General features: G+C 44.9%; 1 protein-coding gene across 1 annotated transcript in view; it reads right to left on the bottom strand.

Moving 5' to 3' along the window:
• The window catches only part of LOC108719791 (unconventional myosin-Ig), a 93287-nt gene that overhangs the window by 39709 nt on the left and 40992 nt on the right, over positions 1-12586 (bottom strand). Inside the window, exons 15-17 of the mRNA XM_041567293.1 lie at positions 11889-12055; positions 10637-10844; positions 814-1037 (exon numbers count right to left, since the gene is read on the bottom strand). Coding sequence (XP_041423227.1) covers positions 814-1037; positions 10637-10844; positions 11889-12055 — 599 coding nt within the window. The remainder of the gene's footprint in view (positions 1-813; positions 1038-10636; positions 10845-11888; positions 12056-12586) is intronic.

The raw sequence follows: 12586 nt of genomic DNA, 5'->3' as shown, positions 1-12586 counted from the left end.
CTCTTTAATAATGTTACTTTCATTTCCGCTTTATGGCGGCTACTAAAAAGGCCCTACTTATGTATTGGATTTTAGAGTCTCCCCCCTCCATAAAAGATATTTTAGCACAATTAAACCAGCTATGCTGACAAGAGGCCATAAAAACCAAATCAGAAGAACCTCAACTTAAAGTCAGGTTTTCTGGTTGATTTTGATAAAATTGATTCTAGACACAAATAAAAAAACGTTGGAGCTGTTACAATTTTAATTATCTTTATTGATTGGGCGGTTTTAGTGGCTCTGTGTCATTATAAAATATTTTGATTTTGTTATCCCCCCATGCGAGGTTTGGTTTTTTGTTGATCTGGTTATTTAATAATATTTTATTGGCTCGTTATCCTTAGATAATATAATTATCTTGCTCATCTTTATATAATTATTATATACTTTTGACATGACTTGGGCATATATGTCGTCTTATTGTGTTTAAAATGATCTGTTGAATAGTAAATCTTTTATGCTTTGAAAAAAATCCCAATAAAAATGATGAAAACAAAACAATATGTTGCTCTCCAACCCATTGGATGTTGCTCCAAGTGGCCTCAAAGCAGGAGCCTACTTTTCAATTCTTGCCTGGAAGACAAGCTCTAGATACAAAAAAACAATATGTCCTGCCAAACCAAACCTCCTGTAGGCTGATAGTCCACATAGTGGCTACCTAGCCATTTACATTCAAACTTGGCTCATGGGTAAAAGAAAATAAGGTTGGGGACTCCTGGTCTACATGAACCTTCTCCACCTTTTTGGTTCAGGTATCAGAGTTCTCTCCTTTACCTTTTAAAAAGGTTCTTGCTGATCTCCTGGAACTTCTCCAGCACAGTCGGTGGTTCTGGCCACTCCACACTCTTTCCGTAGTCCAACATGTTGCGCACGTGCTGGAATCTCTTGACCACCTCCAGCCAATAGGACCTGACCTTGTAGCACTTGTAGTGTCTCATGATGGTGTAAACTGCCCGCAGCTTCTTACAGCGCATACGTGCCACGGTCCCACGCCAAACCTACGTTGAGTCAACAGGAAAGTGTGAGCAAAGCACAACTACTACTACTACAACCAAAGAAGGCTGTTGTAGAGCCATTACCTTTACTACACTCAAGGACAATTCTTTGCGTCCTTTTGGGCATGGCTTTTGGCACATAAGGTCATTTCAGGTGCCCAAAATTGCTCTGCTGTGCTACTGTTTCAAAAAGTGAATTAATTGTTTTTCTCTATAGTTTATCCTTACACAGGAGTATGTCAACCAGACTGTTCAGCTTGCAGACAGCAGGACTGAGTTACTCGCAGTAGAAATATAACTTTAGATGGAGGGAGCATTTTTTTTTTTGCAGCAGGAAAAATTTTTAGATTGAAGGAGCCCAAATAAAAAATCCTTTCATATCTCAAGGGCAATGTACCTCACTCAGTGTTGGACTGGCCCACCGGGATACCAGGAAAACTCCCGGTGGGCCCAGATGTCAGTGGCCCCTCATGCTGCTCAATCTTGGCTTATTTCATGGCCATTCTATGAGAACAAAGAGCCTAAATAGATGGAATAATAGATTATAGTATGTAAACAAAAGAGACAAGGAGACTGGAGGTTGAGTGAGGAGAGGAAGAATATAGTACAGAGAGTGGGCCCCTGGTCTAAGGTATTTGGGTGGGCACCTGGTGTTCCAGTCCGACACTGCTTCTAACACCCTATTCTAGCACTGGGACCTATATTACACCATTGTTAGCCGAGTCCAATCTCAATGTCGTGCACTGGCTCTGATTAATTCCCCGCATCCCTGTAGTACATCGCCATTAATCATATTTCGCATGATATTTCATCACCAAAGCTACAACCTGAGACTGTACATGTTCATCTGCGACTGGAAACAGATCGGTATCATTGTAAATAGTAACAATCAGGGAGGAACTGTCGGTTCTGGGCGAGATCCAATAACAATGTCATTTTGCTAAATTTGGGCCCGGGCTTTAATTGACATGTGAATGCACTGAGTGTTCTGATAGCAGCCGACACGGTGAGTACATGGGGCCCACATGAAACACTAAATATAACACAAGGCTGATCATTAAATCCCACACAGCCCTTCACCCAGCAGGACGGCAGTGAGTCACAGAGGAACCATAAGAACCATAGATTTCTGCTGAAACCTGCCACATACTGAGGAGGAATCATAGGGAATGATGCTGTTAACCCCACTCTTGCGCTTCTTTTCTTCCAATAAATATAATGGTTTTTCTGATTGTCTATAGCCTGACTGCTGGTTTATAGTCTCTGCACTGCTGGTTCTGACTACTGTTGAATAAAGGGGGTGAGGAAACAAACTGCAGTGATTCTAGTGTGATAAGTTTAAGGCAATTTAATATAAGCACAGAGTGCAGCCCAACAGACAGATCAGCAACAAACTGACCCGATTCCATTCAAGTCTAAACCAGTATAAAACTGTCATGTAGCCTGTGCCATAATCTCTACTGACGGCTTTGCCTCCTCCCCCCCTCCCCGGCTCTGATTAAACCTGACAGTTCTCCTCTAACCCACAAATACACACAGCACTTAAATGAAGGAGAAGAAAAAATAAACCCAGACTCGATCCCCCCTCCCTCCAACGTAGCCGGCTGCCCCCATCCCTATGGGCTTTAATGGGTCTGGGCCCCTGGGGAACACGAGCTCCGACAAATCACAGGTGACAGCTCAGTCGAGAAATTCTGAAACGCAATTTATTTAGGCCCCGTTTGCCATTATGTTGTCTGCACCTAAATAAAACACAAGCCTTGATTTGTAGTGAATCCCAATTAAATTATCTGAGATTTCTTACAGACATTCAGGTGAAATACACCCGATACTAACTAGAGATGTATAACAATAATGTGCAGATCTGCAGCATTTCTCACCATTATTATCATCACTATTATTACATATAATATTATATTGTAAGGAGGGATAATAGTCTCTGGGAAGGGAGTGTGACTGTGGGATAGCAGGTATAGTAGGGAGAGATGGTGTCTATAGTAACAGTGGGATAATAGTCTCTGGGAAGGGAGTGTGACTGTGGGATAGCAGGTATAGTAGGGAGAGATTGTGTCTATAGTAACAGTGGATAATAGTCTCTGGGAAGGGAGTGTGACTGTGGGATAGCAGGTATAGTAGGGAGAGATTGTGTCTATAGTAACAGTGGGATAATAGTCTCTGGGAAGGGAGTGTGACTGTGGGATAGCAGGTATAGTAGGGAGAGATGGTGTCTATAGTAACAGTGGGATAATAGTCTCTGGAAGGGAGTGTGACTGTGGATAGCAGGTATAGTAGGGAGAGATGGTGCCTATAGTAACAGTGGGATAATAGTCTCTGGGAAGGGAGTGTGACTGTGGGATAGCAGGTATAGTAGGGAGAGATGGTGTCTATAGTAACAGTGGGATAATAGTCTCTGGGAAGGGAGTGTGACTGTGGGATAGCAGGTATAGTAGGGAGAGATGGTGTCTATAGTAACAGTGGATAATAGTCTCTGGGAAGGGAGTGTGACTGTGGGATAGCAGGTATAGTAGGGAGAGATGGTGCCTATAGTAACAGTAGATAATAGTCTCTGGGAAGGGAGTGTGACTGTGGGATAGCAGGTATAGTAGGGAGAGATGGTGCCTATAGTAACAGTGGATAATAGACTCTGGGAAGGGAGTGTGACTGTGGGATAGCAGGTATAGTAGGGAGAGATGGTGTCTATAGTAACAGTGGGATAATAGTCTCTGGGAAGGGAGTGTGACTGTGGGATAGCAGGTATAGTAGGGAGAGATGGTGTCTATAGTAACAGTGGATAATAGTCTCTGGGAAGGGAGTGTGACTGTGGGATAGCAGGTATAGTAGGGAGAGATGGTGCCTATAGTAACAGTAGATAATAGTCTCTGGGAAGGGAGTGTGACTGTGGGATAGCAGGTATAGTAGGGAGAGATGGTGCCTATAGTAACAGTGGATAATAGTCTCTGGGAAGGGAGTGTGACTGTGGGATAGCAGGTATAGTAGGGAGAGATAGTGCCTATAGTAACAGTGGGATAATAGTCTCTGGGAAGGGAGTGTGACTGTGGGATAACAGGTATAGTAGGGAGAGATGGTGTCTATAGTAACAGTGGATAATAGTCTCTGGGAAGGGAGTGTGACTGTGTGGGATAGCAGGTATAGTAGGGAGAGATAGTGCCTATAGTAACAGTGGGATAATAGTCTCTGGGAAGGGAGTGTGACTGTGGGATAGCAGGTATAGTAGGGAGAGATGGTGTCTATAGTAACAGTGGGATAATAGTCTCTGGGAAGGGAGTGTGACTGTGGGATAGCAGGTATAGTAGGGAGAGATGTGTCTATAGTAACAGTGGATAATAGTCTCTGGGAAGGGAGTGTGACTGTGGGATAGCAGGTATAGTAGGGAGAGATTGTGTCTATAGTAACAGTGGGATAATAGTCTCTGGGAAGGGAGTGTGACTGTGGGATAGCAGGTATAGTAGGGAGAGATGGTGTCTATAGTAACAGTGGGATAATAGTCTCTGGGAAGGGAGTGTGACTGTGGGATAGCAGGTATAGTAGGGAGAGATGGTGCCTATAGTAACAGTGGGATAATAGTCTCTGGGAAGGGAGTGTGACTGTGGGATAGCAGGTATAGTAGGGAGAGATGGTGTCTATAGTAACAGTGGGATAATAGTCTCTGGGAAGGGAGTGTGACTGTGGGATAGCAGGTATAGTAGGGAGAAATGGTGTCTATAGTAACAGTGGGATACTAGTCTCTGGGAAGGGAGTGTGACTGTGGGATAGCAGGTATAGTAGGGAGAGATGGTGCCTATAGTAACAGTGGGATAATAGTCTCTGGGAAGGGAGTGTGACTGTGGGATAGCAGGTATAGTAGGGAGAGATGGTGTCTATAGTAACAGTGGGATAATAGTCTCTGGGAAGGGAGTGTGACTGTGGGATAGCAGGTATAGTAGGGAGAGATGGTGTCTATAGTAACAGTGGATAATAGTCTCTGGGAAGGGAGTGTGACTGTGGGATAGCAGGTATAGTAGGGAGAGATGGTGCCTATAGTAACAGTAGATAATAGTCTCTGGGAAGGGAGTGTGACTGTGGGATAGCAGGTATAGTAGGGAGAGATGGTGCCTATAGTAACAGTGGGATAATAGTATCTGGGAAGTGAGTGTGACTGTGGGATAGCAGGTATAGTAGGGAGAGATGGTGTCTATAGTAACAGTGGGATAATAGTCTCTGGGAAGGGAGTGTGACTGTGGGATAGCAGGTATAGTAGGGAGAGATGTGTCTATAGTAACAGTGGATAATAGTCTCTGGGAAGGGAGTGTGACTGTGGGATAGCAGGTATAGTAGGGAGAGATTGTGTCTATAGTAACAGTGGGATAATAGTCTCTGGGAAGGGAGTGTGACTGTGGGATAGCAGGTATAGTAGGGAGAGATGGTGTCTATAGTAACAGTGGGATAATAGTCTCTGGGAAGGGAGTGTGACTGTGGGATAGCAGGTATAGTAGGGAGAGATGGTGCCTATAGTAACAGTGGGATAATAGTCTCTGGGAAGGGAGTGTGACTGTGGGATAGCAGGTATAGTAGGGAGAGATGGTGTCTATAGTAACAGTGGGATAATAGTCTCTGGGAAGGGAGTGTGACTGTGGGATAGCAGGTATAGTAGGGGAGAGATGGTGTCTATAGTAACAGTGGATAATAGTCTCTGGGAAGGGAGTGTGACTGTGGGGATAGCAGGTATAGTAGGAGAGATGGTGCCTATAGTAACAGTAGATAATAGTCTCTGGGAAGGGAGTGTGACTGTGGGATAGCAGGTATAGTAGGGAGAGATGGTGCCTATAGTAACAGTGGATAATAGACTCTGGGAAGGGAGTGTGGACTGTGGGATAGCAGGTATAGTAGGGAGAGATGGTGTCTATAGTAACAGTGGGATAATAGTCTCTGGGAAGGGAGTGTGACTGTGGGATAGCAGGTATAGTAGGGAGAGATGGTGTCTATAGTAACAGTGGATAATAGTCTCTGGGAAGGGAGTGTGACTGTGGGATAGCAGGTATAGTAGGGAGAGATGGTGGCCTATAGTAACAGTAGATAATAGTCTCTGGGAAGGGAGTGTGACTGTGGGATAGCAGGTTATAGTAGGGGAGAGATGGTGCCTATAGTAACAGTGGATAATAGTCTCTGGGAAGGGAGTGTGACTGTGGGATAGCAGGTATAGTAGGGAGAGATAGTGCCTATAGTAACAGTGGGATAATAGTCTCTGGGAAGGGAGTGTGACTGTGGGATAACAGGTATAGTAGGGAGAGATGGTGTCTATAGTAACAGTGGATAATAGTCTCTGGGAAGGGAGTGTGACTGTGTGGGATAGCAGGTATAGTAGGGAGAGATAGTGCCTATAGTAACAGTGGGATAATAGTCTCTGGGAAGGGAGTGTGACTGTGGGATAGCAGGTATAGTAGGGAGAGATGGTGTCTATAGTAACAGTGGGATAATAGTCTCTGGGAAGGGAGTGTGACTGTGGGATAGCAGGTATAGTAGGGAGAGATGTGTCTATAGTAACAGTGGATAATAGTCTCTGGGAAGGGAGTGTGACTGTGGGATAGCAGGTATAGTAGGGAGAGATGGTGCCTATAGTAACAGTGGATAATAGTCTCTGGGAAGGGAGTGTGACTGTGGGATAGCAGGTATAGTAGGGAGAGATGGTGCCTATAGTAACAGTGGGATAATAGTCTCTGGGAAGGGAGTGTGACTGTGGGATAGCAGGTATAGTAGGGAGAGATGGTGTCTATAGTAACAGTGGGATAATAGTCTCTGGGAAGGGAGTGTGACTGTGGGATAGCAGGTATAGTAGGGAGAGATGGTGTCTATAGTAACAGTGGGATAATAGTCTCTGGGAAGGGAGTGTGACTGTGGGATAGCAGGTATAGTAGGGAGAAATGGTGTCTATAGTAACAGTGGGATACTAGTCTCTGGGAAGGGAGTGTGACTGTGGGATAGCAGGTATAGTAGGGAGAGATGGTGCCTATAGTAACAGTGGGATAATAGTCTCTGGGAAGGGAGTGTGACTGTGGGATAGCAGGTATAGTAGGGAGAGATGGTGTCTATAGTAACAGTGGGATAATAGTCTCTGGGAAGGGAGTGTGACTGTGGGATAGCAGGTATAGTAGGGAGAGATGGTGTCTATAGTAACAGTGGATAATAGTCTCTGGGAAGGGAGTGTGACTGTGGGATAGCAGTATAAGTAGGGAGAGATGGTGCCTATAGTAACAGTAGATAATAGTCTCTGGAAAGGGAGTGTGACTGTGGGATAGCAGGTATAGTAGGGAGAGATGGTGCCTATAGTAACAGTGGATAATAGACTCTGGGAAGGGAGTGTGACTGTGGGATAGCAGGTATAGTAGGGAGAGATGGTGTCTATAGTAACAGTGGGATAATAGTCTCTGGGAAGGGAGTGTGACTGTGGGATAGCAGGTATAGTAGGGAGAGATGGTGTCTATAGTAACAGTGGATAATAGTCTCTGGGAAGGGAGTGTGACTGTGGGATAGCAGGTATAGTAGGGAGAGATGGTGCCTATAGTAACAGTAGATAATAGTCTCTGGGAAGGGAGTGTGACTGTGGGATAGCAGGTATAGTAGGGAGAGATGGTGCCTATAGTAACAGTGGATAATAGTCTCTGGGAAGGGAGTGTGACTGTGGGATAGCAGGTATAGTAGGGAGAGATAGTGCCTATAGTAACAGTGGGATAATAGTCTCTGGGAAGGGAGTGTGACTGTGGATAACAGGTATAGTAGGGAGAGATGGTGTCTATAGTAACAGTGGATAATAGTCTCTGGGAAGGGAGTGTGACTGTGGGATAGCAGGTATAGTAGGGAGAGATGGTGTCTATAGTAAACAGTGGATAATAGTCTCTGGGAAGGAGTGTGACTGTGGGATTAGCAGGTATAGTAGGGAGAGAGGGTATAGTATGGATAATATAGTGTGACCAGGTATAGTAGGGAGAGATGGTGCCTATAGTAACAGTGGATAATAGTCTCTGGGAAGGGAGTGTGACTGTGGGATAGCAGTATAGTAGGAGAGATGTGAGTAACAGTGGATAATAACTCTGGAAGGAGTGTGACTGTGGGATAGCAGGTATAGTAGGGAGAGATGGTGTCTATAGTAACAGTGGGATAATAGTCTCTTGGGAAGGGAGTGTGACTGTGGGATAGCAGGTATAGTAGGGAGAGATGGTGTCTATAGTAACAGTGGATAATAGTCTCTGGGAAGGGAGTGTGACTGTGGGATAGCAGGTATAGTAGGGAGAGATGGTGTCTATAGTAACAGTGGGATAATAGTCTCTGGGAAGGGAGTGTGACTGTGGATAGCAGGTATAGTAGGGAGAGATGGTGTCTATAGTAACAGTGGATAATAGTCTCTGGGAAGGGAGTGTGACTGTGGGATAGCAGGTATAGTAGGGAGAGATGGTGCCTATAGTAACAGTAGATAATAGTCTCTGGGAAGGGAGTGTGACTGTGGGATAGCAGGTATAGTAGGGAGAGATGGTGCCTATAGTAACAGTGGATAATAGACTCTGGGAAGGGAGTGTGACTGTGGGATAGCAGGTATGTAGGGAGAGATGGTGGTCTATAGTAACAGTGGGATAATAGTCTCTGGGAAGGGAGTGTGACTGTGGGATAGCAGGTATAGTAGGGAGAGATGGTGTCTATAGTAACAGTGGATAATAGTCTCTGGGAAGGGAGTGTGACTGTGGGATAGCAGGTATAGTAGGGAGAGATGGTGCCTATAGTAACAGTAGATAATAGTCTCTGGGAAGGGAGTGTGACTGTGGGATAGCAGGTATAGTAGGGAGAGATGGTGCCTATAGTAACAGTGGATAATAGTCTCTGGAAGGGAGTGTGGACTGTGGGATAGCAGGTATAGTAGGGAGAGATGTGTCTATAGTAACAGTGGATAATAGTCTCTGGGAAGGGAGTGTGACTGTGGGATAGCAGGTATAGTAGGGAGAGATAGTGCCTATAGTAACAGTGGATAATAGTCTCTGGGAAGGGAGTGTGACTGTGGGATAGCAGGTATAGTAGGGAGAGATGGTGCCTATAGTAACAGTGGATAATAGTCTCTGGGAAGGGAGTGTGACTGTGGGATAGCAGGTATAGTAGGGAGAGATGGTGCCTATAGTAACAGTGGATAATAGTCTCTGGGAAGGGAGTGTGACTGTGGGATAGCAGGTATAGTAGGGAGAGATGGTGCACTAAATGCAATAAATGGCACATCAGGCCTTGCAGTACTTAGACTTTAGTATGGAGAGTATGGGGAGTATGACTGGGAATGGTACAGCCATTCATTGGAGCAGGTTGGGTTACACTCATGTTCACTATTAACAGGCTGATTGGGTCTCCCAGAATTCTCGCAGGCAGATGTGATCCCTGGGGACGGCTGTAACATGACAAATACCCGCAACTCCCATCTGCGCTGGGACAGAGACTCATTGATGGAGGAGACAGTAGGAGCGGATGGGGCAGACCATATGTTTCCCGTTAGCCGGGGGTCTCCAAGTGATTAGCAATTCTGCTCTATATTCCTAGGGCTGCGTCTCTTGCTGCCTCTGCTAATGGAATCAGTATAAAGGCCGACCCTTCCCCATGGGGACTCATTGATCCTCATTTAGTAGTAATTCCTCTGTTGTACAGACTGCTGGTTGGCAAAAGTGGTGGTGGGTGGGGGGGGGGGTACCCTGATATAAAGTTCCATGATTTTGTCTCATTATACATATAGATTTAAGTAAATAAAATATATATATATTATAGTAAAGGGGTCATGCTGTTACTGGGGAAAGTGTTAGCCTTGTAACCCACAGCAACCAACCAGTGATCAGAACTTACTAACTTATTGTTGTGGTAATAACAAATATATAATCGGTTGCCATGGGTTACTAGCATGTAATGCACATTTGTCCTTGTTACCATGTAACCCCCCTTTTCTCCGTCTTTGCACAATAAAAAATGTATTCTATTTTTACAAACTTTCCCTGGAGAGTGGAGAGATGTATAACTGAGAAAATACTTAAATATTCATGTTTAAAGATATTTTCCTTGCCCTTTATTTAATATCTGGCAGGAGAAATGGAGGCAAAGGGACAGCCATAAAAACTTGCAAGTCTGTGATTGGCTACAGGTTGGTATAAGCCTGTCATCTGAACGTTTTGATTGGTTACAGACTTGTTTGGTAAAGTGTTTAATACACTCGGGGCATCCCTGAAAGTGGGGAGCTGTAAGGCAGGGGCAGGACAAACTGGACTGGTTATTAGCTGCCGGGCCCTTCCCGCCTTCATTCTTTCTTTTGTTTTTATTTTATCCCAACCACATGGCTGCCTCTTCTTGGTGCCTACAGCTGGTGTGGCCGGGGGCTTCCATTTGTATTTCATTATTTACATCAGCTGCTGTTAAAGGGGAACCACATCAATAGCTGACCATTAATGATAGGAGTGAGGGCCAACAAGAATATCAACTAGGGGTGTTTCCAGTCTAGAAGTTGCATGATTGTAAGTGCTTATGGGTGAGATACAGAGTCCCAGTAGGTTCCAGCCTCTGTTGATTAAGACTGTTACAGGATGAGCACTTACCTTCTGCAGGAAGAGAATGATAAGTGGCATCAGCTCAGCACGTTCCTCCTCTAAACTGAAAAGGGTCTGGGGGGTTCGTATGAAAACTTTGGTCTGGCCATAGGCCACGTCATCCTCAAACCTATGATGGTCAATCAAAGCTTTGGTGGCTTCCATGTCCGAGTTCATCAGATGATTGGGCCAGGTGTATTCGCAGGTCATCTTGTACCTACCAACAGGTGGACACAGTGAGCTGGGCTCCTATTTCTCTTTAAAGGTTTGGTCCACATAGGATAAAGCCTGGGTCTATTACTATTAATGGTCCACTTTGGATAAACATTGGGTCTATTACTATTAATGGTCCACTTGGGAGGAAACCTGGGTCTAATACTATTAATTCCCCTTTAAATAAGTGAATCCAATATTCCCCTATTCTTTCCTAGATGCGCAGTCCTGATATTTTGAACCACCTGCCATGTAACTGCCCCGTGTAGTAGGGGACTGTGTGTTCAAACCTAGGCTAGAAGGACAGGTATACAAAGTGCCCCTTCCACGTAACTTCTATAGTACACACCCAAATGTAGCCCAGTAGAAAGAAGTGTCCCACTAACTGCACTTGTAGCTCAAGCACTTCTTTTATCTGGAATGCTGGGTGCAAGAGGAATATAAACTGGGTTCCTTCACCAAAATGATATGACATAGATGATGGTAGGATCCTAGCTGCAGGATGAGTGTTATCTTGCAGTATAAGTAGTAGGAGAGCTTAGGGTAGCACAAGAGTGGTCTAATATCCCACTACAGAATCCTGTAACCCCCCCCCATCTAGCGAATATATAAGGAAGGTGAGTACTCTAGATCTTTCTCTTGGATCCCTCAAGGCTTCATGGTGCATATATGTTCCATAGGTCCAGCCTAATCCTGGAGAAGATCTAATTTGGGATAATCTCATCCAGGAGTGCTCAAAGGTTTGCCCAGAATTCAGAAGTTGGTTTATGTTTAGGCATCTGTGGCAACTTGGGGGCTGTTTAGACCAAGCCTTCCTGGTGGATTTTGGATGATTGATCCTGATCAACAAGGAGCAAAGGGACACAGGATTTCGTCTTGAACAAACATAACAACACAAAGGTGGCTGTACATCTGTATGGCCCCTTGTAGGGTATCTGTCCATTCAGTCAGTGGGTAGATTATTTGAATTTCCATACAAGTAGGCCCCCTATCCCCACCTTTACTCTGCACTTATACCAAGCCCCTCTCTATTCCCAGTTAACTGTACCTGAGCAGGAATCTCTCGTATGGCTGTCGATAGGCAAATCCAGCCCTCCTGACACGAACATTCTCTAACAGCCCCAAATACTCCACCTGGTGGCGACATCTCTGCTCATCAAACAGGTAGGGGGCCTTTTGATCATTGGGCTTCACACAGCGCACATAGTACGGCTCCTGCAAGAGACAGGGGTAGATCACATGTTATTTCTACCAATCAGAGGTGAGCAAGCAATGAGATTGTGGGTAATCCTTAAATGAACAGTAGACATTGGGCTTGGGTGGAGCATTACAATGATCAATTTGGACTCAAAGAAACCATGGGAAAAAAAACAGCAGTGGGAACTATTTGATGTTCAACACTGTGGCAGCTCCATTCCATAGAAACTAAGGGGCAAATTCACTAAGGCGCGAAGCGCCGAACGCTAGCGTTTTTTCGCTAGCTTTCGGCATTTTCGATACTGTGCAAATTCACTAACGAACGCTGGCGTAGTTTCGCTTTGTGTTACTTCGCAACCTTACGCCAGGCGAATTTTCGCTAGCGACGAAACTACGCAAATTCACTAACTTGCGCAGTGTAGCGAACGCTACCTTTTACGCTAGACTTCCTTCGCCACCTCAGACCTGGCGAAGCGCAATAGAGTAGATAGGGATTGTTTAAAAAAAAGTCAAAATTTTTTCTAAGTCCCAAAAAACGCTGGCGTGTTT

This window comes from Xenopus laevis, chromosome 6S (assembly GCF_017654675.1).
Source record: "Xenopus laevis strain J_2021 chromosome 6S, Xenopus_laevis_v10.1, whole genome shotgun sequence".
Lineage (NCBI taxonomy): Eukaryota > Metazoa > Chordata > Amphibia > Anura > Pipidae > Xenopus > Xenopus laevis.
The sequence above is the reverse complement of the archived record's forward strand: the minus strand, read 5'-3'. Positions and strand labels throughout refer to the sequence as shown.